The sequence below is a fragment of the Rutidosis leptorrhynchoides genome, chromosome 2 (genome assembly GCF_046630445.1).
Source record: "Rutidosis leptorrhynchoides isolate AG116_Rl617_1_P2 chromosome 2, CSIRO_AGI_Rlap_v1, whole genome shotgun sequence".
Lineage (NCBI taxonomy): Eukaryota > Viridiplantae > Streptophyta > Magnoliopsida > Asterales > Asteraceae > Rutidosis > Rutidosis leptorrhynchoides.
Window position 1 is genome coordinate 188096400 of NC_092334.1, and position 10514 is coordinate 188106913.

At 33.2% G+C, this 10514-nt stretch overlaps 1 protein-coding gene across 1 annotated transcript; it reads right to left on the bottom strand.

The window, feature by feature from the left end:
- Positions 1 to 584: 584 nt before the first annotated feature.
- On the bottom strand, positions 585 to 2656 carry LOC139891604 (pentatricopeptide repeat-containing protein At4g22760-like). Its single transcript, XM_071874582.1, has one exon. The coding sequence runs from the start codon at positions 2370 to 2372 to the stop codon at positions 945 to 947; it is 1428 nt and encodes a 475-aa protein (XP_071730683.1). The 5' UTR covers positions 2373 to 2656; the 3' UTR covers positions 585 to 944.
- Between the last annotated feature and the right edge of the window lie 7858 nt (positions 2657 to 10514).

Genomic DNA, 10514 nt, shown 5'->3' on the forward strand with positions numbered 1-10514 from the left:
ATATAGAGAAAGAGAAAAAAAAATAATGGTTAAACTATGAAATGTGGATATATTTCGTTTTATATGATGTATTTAACACAGTATTAGTAGGGCCGCCTTGTCAAATTTATGAGCCCGTACAATAAACAAAAGTGGGCCCTTTACATACGAAAATTTTTAATGTATAATAATAAATTCAATAATACTAATAAAGTCATACATAATAATGAGTCTATGATCGATCAAAATATCAGTTTTAGAAAACGTAGTATCAAATCAAATGGTTATATTCGACTAATAATGTTTTTTATTTTTTTACATTCATCTCTTGATTAAAAACGAAACTAGGTATACACTATTAGGCTAATTTTTTTAGGGCCTTATATATATTGGATCATGTGCGACCGCACGCCTTGCCCGCCCAATATCCGGTCCTTCATTAAAAGCACGCCTAATAAGTAGCACACACCAGTAACATTATCATAACATTTCTTCCAAAAAGTAGAATAATAAAAGTTACTGTATTAGTTTTCTTCAGCAATAACATAACAATAAACAATATCACATTATTCTTCTATCATTCATTAGAAGAATGAAATATCGATTTCAAATTTCAAAAATTTTGATGGAAGACAACATATTTGCTACAAAGTACATGTATTTGAGATTTTGAGCATTAACTTATATTTGATCTGAATGTTAGAAAATCGAAAAAAAAAAAAAATTAATAATTGAAAATTATCAGTTGGGTGTTCAATATGACCTTGTTAGAGGTAGAATTGTAGATGAGTCATAAGTTTAACGCCACTCCCCTAGTGACTTTCTTTTATTTTGTCCTCAAAGTGATGTCATATGTCAATGTATCTTTAGTTGACCCGACCCGACCCATAAAGATCATAACTTGACCCATGAGGGGAAACGGGTTGGTTCGAATAAAAACCATCACAACTTTCTCTAACCCTGCACTAAGACTTGAAGGACCTTGGGTAACCTGCTTCTGTCCAACCCACATGGTTCAATGCAGTTAATAGCCCCGAAAACGTTACCAAATTCGGACAAATATTAGCCTCCAACATCTCCTCAAATAATTTGACCGCATCGTATTTCCATCCGTTCCTACTACATGCCAATATCATCGTTGTATACACGCCTACATCTTTCTTTTGCAATCCACAAAACAAACCATACGCTTTATCAACACGTCCACATTTAGCATACAACTCAATTAACGCAGTACCCAATTCATCATCCATTGTAATACCCATTTGCTTCATCAACGTCTCGTGTATCCATAACCCAAAACTTAAATTTCCCCATTGAGTACAAATAGATATAATAGTAGCTAAAGTCTTATTATCGGGTCGAATGTTTACATTTGACTGAATCATTTCATCAAACAGTTGGAGTGCATCTTTTAACCGGTCATTTTGAGCATAGCAAGTGATCATGGCATCATACAACGAATGACCTTTTTCATCCATTTCATTAAATATTTCACGAGCAGATTCAACAGCTCCATTTTTCGAGTATCCATCGATCATTTTCATACACGAAACAACATCTTGTTCAGGCATCACGTCATAAAAGTTGCGAGCGATTTCCATGTTCCCAGAATCAACGTAACCAGTAATCATCGCAGTCCACGAAGGTGAAGTTTTAACTAGCATCGGCCCAAACGTAGCGATCGCCTTCTCCATATCTCCTTTTTTCGTGTACCACGAAACCATAGAATTACAACAAGCAACATCCTTGTATCCCATCACAGAAAACAACTGTTCAGCCATGATCGAATTCCCTGATTCTAAAAACTCATCTATCACATGAGACGCTGCATTTCTTTCAGACATTTCATCGAACACCTTCTGTTCTGTCTCCACATCATTAATTTTCGAATAAAACCCAACTAAAGCAGTTCCCACATGAACATCCCCACATAATCCGTACCCATGCACATGACCGTGTATCATGATCCCGCTAATCCGATTACGAAGCCTCGTACACGCTTGTATTGCAGACACTATAGTAGATGAGCAGGGTAACATCCCGGACCTATGTACACGAGCATATTCACGTACCGCATCTTGAAACTCGCCATGTTGGTATAAAAACTGAACGAAGGATGTTTGTGTGGCGACATTTGGGTATTTCGAGTGGTGAACGAGTGATTTAAGATAACGAATACTGGCTTCAGAATGATTCGATCTCGTGTTGATGATTTTGGTGATTATGATAGGCTCGAGATGGTTAAGTCCGTTGACGAGTATTAAAGCGTGCAGTTGATTCACTTGTTTGATAGTTAATGATAAATTTAACAAGGCTGTGACTTTGGAAACCAACATTGAGATTCTATCTAGTTTAGAAGGTTTAAATGGATTTCGTAACTTGAATATCATTATTTAAAGCAATTACCAGCGGGTTGTCAGTGGTTGAGGCAATTCGTCGAACAGGTAACAGGCAAAACAAGAGATCGTAAACATAATCATCTGGTTAATATGAAAAATTTAAAATGATCGAAGGATGTACGAAAACTAAAAAGGAAATGATGAGGTAGGAACGTTTGTGACACTGAGTGAAACAAATGGGCGACGGTCATGACGGTAGACGGTGGTGCATGAGGTTGAGTTCTAAAGCCACTTCGGTGAAACTATTACCCAAATGTTTATTTGAGCTTCGAGGCTTTGATAATGAACCTAGTTGGCACGATTAAACTTTTATAAGTATTTATAGAACATTTTACCTTTTTTTTTTCTTTTTTTTTTTTTTCCACAAAACTTTAACTATATAACCATGGACATTCACCAACCGATGAAAGAACCAATTAAACAATAAAATTAACAAAAGCTCTAGCACGCCTCACTTTTAGAAAGCTAACCCACCATCAAAACATTTTACCTATTTACCTTGTATTAGTTGAAGTATTTAAATTCGAATGTTTTGTTGTTGTTGTTTTAATTCGAATGTTTTGTTTTTATATCGTGGGAAAACTTAAATTTAAATGAAAGTAGATTCGAGATGTAAAAACATATACAGCTTATGAGACTCAACAATTTATTTGCAGTAAATTCCACGATCTATTTGAAATGCAACTTTGAAAAACAATAGTTACAGACACTTGCAAACCTGATAACAAACATTAAACAATCAAAACAAGCACTAATTATCGAGACATCCACATAGATAGATAGAGATGACAATGGATGCCGATTCATCGAATATTCATTCGATACGATTCATTTAGATGGATATCTATGATCTAAACGGATGATAAATGGAATGAATATGGTCATATGGATATGGATGATGTGAAAAATTAGTAGCAGATATGGATGACAATTTATTGTCCATGAATATATCAATTTATCACCCGAAATATATATATATATATATATATATATATATATATATATATATATATATATATATATATATATATATATATATATATATATATATATATTAAATATCCTTATATGTATACACTATATAAACTATTAAAATATTATCGAAAATATGGATTATAAAGATACAACTATGTGAATAGTATTAGATTCATGTATCTTACATATATTACACATCTTTGTTAAAAGAATTTTGATTATTACATTTCACAACAGGAATATTTTTAGAAAAACTTAGCATCGAACGGAAACCCGATAACCCGCTTAATCCAACGGATTTGGATTTGGATGTATGAATTATATTTAAATGGATATGGATATAGATTTTAAAAATTAAATGAATATATATATGGATATAGGCGCACCCGATCCATATCCGATACATTGTCATCCCTACTTCCAGACCACCGCGTTTTCACGAATTTTGAACAACGCAAAACAAAAGAAAACTGGACGCCGAAAAGCAATTCACATCGTGAAGCTACTACAACTTATGAATCCAGATTCTTCTCAAACGACTATACATAAAACAAGGCGAACAAAAATAAAACATGTGTATCGAGTAAGCAAAACCTTGAAGGCTTGACGCATCGAAACCAGGTGGTGGTTCAAAGAGATATAGGATATAGCAGTGGCGGTACTGATATCGGCTAAAAAGTCACGTTTTCACCTCGGTATTAAGGCCCAAAAATAATAAAGTTCTAAACTTTATCGCCAAAATACCCGCTTCGTCGGTCAATATTGGAGAACAAGTAATTACGAAGACGGTTCAAAAAGAATCAAGAGAATCGGAGCTAAAACGAAGATTCTAGAGCGAAAACGGTGAAAGACAAGAAATCAAGTTACGATCCAGGGAACCAGGCAAGCCAAACGGCCTGCCTGGCTCAAAAATGGCCTGCCAAACGGCTCAAATAAATGGCCCCTGCAAACGGCTTGCCTTGGCAAACGGCCCCTGCAAACGGCCTGCCAGCCGTTTGCAGGCAAAATCTTAGCTTATTTAAAGGGTCTTTGTCATTCATTCCAACACACACTTCAATTCACTTCTTTCTCTCTCTTGTACAATATTAGTCATACTCTCAAGGTCTTCGACTCCGTGCGGGAAACACCGAAGATTGTATAGGAGCGGTCCGGAGTCTTGAAGTTGTCACTTTTGTATTCAGAACTCGTTTAATCTACTGGTACTTCTATCCCTTGTCATTATATAATGTCTTCCATTATTATGCTTTGTGATATTATTGCCATGATTAGCGAGTAGTTATCTTTAGTGTAGGTTATGACGTAATCAGTTATAATGCCGAAATTATATTATGGTTTGTGTATGTTGTCAAAATGCTTTCCGATTATGCTTTAAACTCAATCGCTTTTCCAACTAATAGAACGTAGTTATTGGCTCTATTATTGGGAAGTCGCAAACCTCAATTCAGAGTACACTATTTGTGTCACCCCTTGGTAAGAGAAGTCTATTGGATACAACGTGAGTTTGACTGAGGCACACCGGTTGTAGTAAGTCCACCGAGCCTTGGATTCCGACTGAGGACTCTTTCGTAGTGAAACATCTAACTAGACCCCTAGTACATTGTCGGTCCTAGACCATGCTAGTGTACTCACCAAGTATATAAACTTCGTACATGCACGCTGAAGCACAACGGGTGTTGTAAGCTGTATGTAGTGACCCGAACTTTTCCATGTTTATATATATTAATTGAGATTGATATTTACATGACTAAATGTTTCCAACGTGTTAAGTAATCAAACTTGTTAAGAATTGATTAAATGAAATAAGTTTCATATAGACAATTGATCACCCAAGTTGACCGGCGATTCACGAACGTTACAAATTTGTAAAAACTACATGTTGTGGTATATATAGACATATATATATATATATATATATATATATATATATATATATATATATATATATATATATATATATATATATATATATATATATATATATATATATATGGTTGACATGAGATTATGATGAGTAAGTATCTCACTAAGTATATTAACAATGTGTGATATACATAAGAAATGAGATTACTAAGTTAAGAAACTCGAAATGATATATATAACGAGTATCGTTATGATAACGTCTACTAAATACATATGTATCATATTAAGATATTGATACACTATATTTAACATGATAAAATGATATTTAAATATATCATTAAGTGTGTTAACAATGAACTACATATGTAAAAACAAGACTACTAACTCAAGAATTACGAAACGAGACTTATATGTAACGATTATCGTTGTAATGATATTTTAATGTATATATCATATTAAGAGATATTCATACATCATAATATCATGATAACATAATAATTTAACATCTCATTTGATATAATAAACATTGGGTTAACAACATTAATTGAGATCGTTAACTTAAAGGTTTCAAAACAACACTTACATGTAACGACTAACGAAGACTTAACGACTCCATTAGAATGTATATACATGTTGTGTTTGATATGTATTCTTACACTTTTGAAAGACTTCAAGACACATATCAAAGTACTTCTACTTAACAAAAATGCTTACAATTACATCCTCGTTCAGTTTCATCAACAATTCTACTCGTATGCACCCGTATTCGTACTCGTACAATACACAGCTTTTAGATGTATGTACTATTGGTATATATGCTCCAATGATAAGCTCTTAGCAGCCCATGTGAGTCACCTAACACATGTGGGAACCATCATTTGGCAACTAGCATGAAATATCTCATAAAATTACAAAAATATTAGTAATCATTCATGACTTATTTACATGAAAACAAAATTACATATCCTTTATATCTAATCCATATACCAACGACCAAAAACACCTACAAACACTTTCATTCTTCAATTTTCTTCATCTAATTGATCTCTCTCAAGTTCCATCTTCAAGTTCTAAGTGTTCTTCATAAATTCCATAAGTATAGTTTCATAAAAATCAAGAATACTTCCAAGTTTGCAATTCTACTTCCAAGCTTTCTAATCCATTCCAAGTAATCATCTAAGAACAAGGAACCTTTGTTATTTACAGTAGGTTATCTTTCTAATTTAAGGTAATATTCATATTCAAACTTTGATTCAATTTCTACAACTATAACAATCTTATTTCAAGTGAAAATCTTACTTGAACTGTTTTCGTGTCATGATTCTGCTTCAAGAACTTTCAAGCCATCCAAGGATCCTTTGAAGCTAGATCCATTTTTTTCATTTCCAGTAGTTTTATCCAGAAAACTTGAGGTAGTAATGATATTCATAACATCATTCGATTCATACATATAAAGCTATCTTATTCGAAGGTTTAAACTTGTTATCACTAGAACATAGTTTAGTTAATTCTAAACTTGTTCGCAAACAAAAGTTAATCCTTCTAACTTGACTTTTAAAATCAACTAAACACATTTTCTATATCTATATGATATGCTAACTTAATGATTTAAAACCTGGAAACACGATGAACACCATAAAATCGGATATACGCCGTCGTAGTGAAACCGGGGGCTGTTTTGGTTTGGATAATTAAAAACTATGATAAACTTTGATTTAAAAGTTGTTCTTCTGGGAAAATGATTTTTCATATGAACATGAAACTATATCCAAAAATCTTGGTTAAACTCAAAGTGAAAGTATGTTTTTCAAAATGGTCATCAAGATGTCGTTCTTTCGACGGAAATGACTACCTCTTTAGTAATTTACATGTAAATTAAATTTCTGACAATAAACCTATACTTTTTCTATTTTGATTCTTAAATTAGAGTTCAATATGAAACCATAGCAATTTGATTCACTCAAAACGGATTTAAAATGAAGAAGTTATGGGTAAAACAAGATTAGATATTTTTGATCTTTTTAGCTACGGGAAATGTTTAACAAATCTATACAAATCATATCCTAGCTAACTTATATTGTATTATACATGTATTCTAATATATTATGTAATCTTGGGATACCATAGACACGTATGCAAATGTTTTGACATATCATATCGACCCATGTATATATATTATTTGGAACAACCATAGACACTCTATATGCAGTAATGTTGGAGTTAGCTATACAGGGTTGAGGTTGATTCCAAAAATATAAATACTTTGAGTTATGATCTAGCCTGAGACGTGTATACACTGGGTCGTGGATTGATTCAAGATAATATATATCGATTTATTTCTGTACATCTAACTGTGGACAACTAGTTGTAGGTTATTAACGATGACAGCTGACTTAATACACTCAAATCTTTAAAACATAATAAAAATGGTTGTAATTATATTTTGATCATACTTTGATATATATGTACATATTTGTATAGGTTCGTGAATCAATCCGTGGCCAAGTCTTATTTCCGAGGAAGGAAATATCTGTGAAAGTGAGTTATAGTCCCACTTTTAAAATCTAATATTTTTGGGATGAGAATACATGCAGGTTTTATAAATGATTTACAAAATAGACACAAGTACGTGAAACTACATTCTATGGTTGAATTATCGAAATCGAATATGCCCCTTTTTATTAAGTCTGGTAATCTAAGAATTAGGGAACAGACACCCTAATTGACGCGAATCCTAAAGATAGATCTATTGCGCCTAACAAACCCCATCCAAAGTACCGGATGCTTTAGTACTTCGAAATTTATATCATATCCGAAGGGTGTCTCGGAATGATGGGGATATTATTATATATGCATCTTGTTAATGTCGGTTACCAGGTGTTCACCGTATGAATAATTTTTATCTCTATGTATGGGATGTGTATTGAAATATGAAATCTTGTGGTCTATTGTTACGATTTGATATATATAGGTTAAACCTATAACTCACCAACATTTTTGTTGACGTTTAAAGCATGTTTATTCTTAGGTGAATACTAAAAGAGCTTCCGCTGTTACATACTAAAATAAGGACAAGATTTGGAGTCCATGTTTGTATGATATTGTGTAAAAACTGCATTCAAGAAACATATGTCGATGTAATATATTTCTATTGTAAACCATTATGTAATGGTCATGTGTAAACAGTATATTTTAGATTATCATTATTTGATAATCTACGTAATTCTTTTAAAACCTTTATTGATAAAATAAAGGTTATGGTTGTTTTAAAAATGAATGCAGTCTTTGAAAAACGTCTCATATAGAGGTCAAAACCTCGCAACGAAATCAATTAATATGGAACGTTTATAATCAATATGAACGGGACATTTCAGTTGGTATCCGAGCGTTGGTCTTAGAGAACCAGAAAATTTGCATTAGTGTGTCTGATCGAGTTTGTTAGGATGCATTAGTAAGTCTGGACTTCGACCGTGTTTTCTTTAAAGATGATTGCTTAACATTTTTGTTGGAAACTATATATTATTAACATGTAAATATTATGTGATATATTAATCTCTTAACATGTTTGATATTGTGTGATAGATGTCTACCTCTAGCACAAATCCCATTGACTCACCTAATAATAACGAAGAGTCGAATATATACTGGCAAGATTCACAAGTTCCCGAAGAACCGGAAGAAGAGGAAACAGAACTGGAAGAAGAGGAACCAGAAGAAGAGGAACTGGAAAAAGAAGAGGTTCCAGAGGGGGGAATAGTAGGAACCACAGAAAACCGGTCAAATAAAAGAAAATCCTCAACCAATGGACCAAAGTTAATAATGGTCAATGGTGTTTCCGCTAAGGAAGCAAAATATTGGGAAAATTACCAATTTTTCGATGAATCGGATCCTGATGAGGATTCCGATGATGTTATAGAAATAACCCCGACCCAATTTAATGAGGCAAAAGAAAATAATAAGGGAAAAGGCATCAAAATAGAGAAATCTGATTCCGACCCCGATGAACTTTATATGTACCGTCAACACCTGTATTTTCAATATCGTGACAATAACCCGAGAACCTCTAAACCACCAGGTTTTTCTAAACCAATGTGGAAAATGACGGCTCGTATTAGAGGAACATCATATATCCCTAGAAAATTAGGAAAAAGAACCAAGTCCGAAGAAGAAGAAACCAGTGATTCAGATTAGAGGGGTGTGAGCATGTTGTGTAATAAATGTATTGTAGTGTGCTTGTACTTTTATGTTCTATGTAAAAATTGCTTGTATTGTTTGTTATTACGAATCTAATCCTTGTCTATTTTACAGTATAAAAACAAAATTGACGTTAAGGGTAGACAACCGAATATTTTAGAAGACCTACCAGAGGATATGATTGAGAAAATCTTATCTAGAGTCGGTCAGAATTCATCAGCACATTTAGTTATGGCGAAATTAACTTGTCAAACATTTGAAAGACTTTCCAGAAATGCCATAGTTTATAAAAGGCTTTCCTTTGATAGGTGGGGTATATCACATTGGGGAGACTTTAAGTTACGCCGTGTTTTCTTTAAAGCGTTAAATGCGGGGAACCCAAATACAATTTTACGCTACGGGTTAAGAACCTATTTTGACTCAACATATCCCAACATAGGATTTCGTGAATTAGAAAGAGCTTCTAACATGCAACATAAAGAAGCATTTTATGCTTACTGGTTAGTGATGTTCGCTTCTTACCAAAGTGAGAAAAAGAACATCAGATTGCAGCTTTTAAATAAAACTTTTCCACAAGTGACGGATTCAGTAGTTGGGGTGAGAAACAAGGTTTTTAGATTATTACGAGGCTGTTAGACATTACGAAACCCTCATCCTTTTGACGACATTACAACATGCTGCCTAGCCAATGGTCATAACGGTTATTTTCCACAAGACCAAGGATGGGAAGTCATCTTAGTAAAACCAGAATGCATGACTTGTTTCTGGACTTATGAATTACGTGTCTTTATTTCCATTGCTGAACAACTTGCGTATTAACTAGATTTATCTTCAAAACTGTCCTGTATCATAGTGTACTATATTTCATGTTATATGTAATATAGCGAAGTTGTAAGTTTGAAGAATATTTGTATGTGATATATTATTATAATCAGTTTTTCATATGGAATTGTAGTAGTTGAATTGTATATTAGCTACTAAGTATGAACTTAACGGGTAGGTAGTACCCGAATTTAAACTTATAAAACGCTAATATGAAGAAAAAGCTTTTATAAATGAGTTCATATTATGCTACGAGATACTATTTGTAACATCCCACCTTTT

Coding starts and splice junctions, on each gene's coding strand:
- LOC139891604 (XM_071874582.1), bottom strand. CDS start 2,372: ATGATATTCAAGTTACGAAATCCATTTAAACCTTCTAAACTAGATAGA.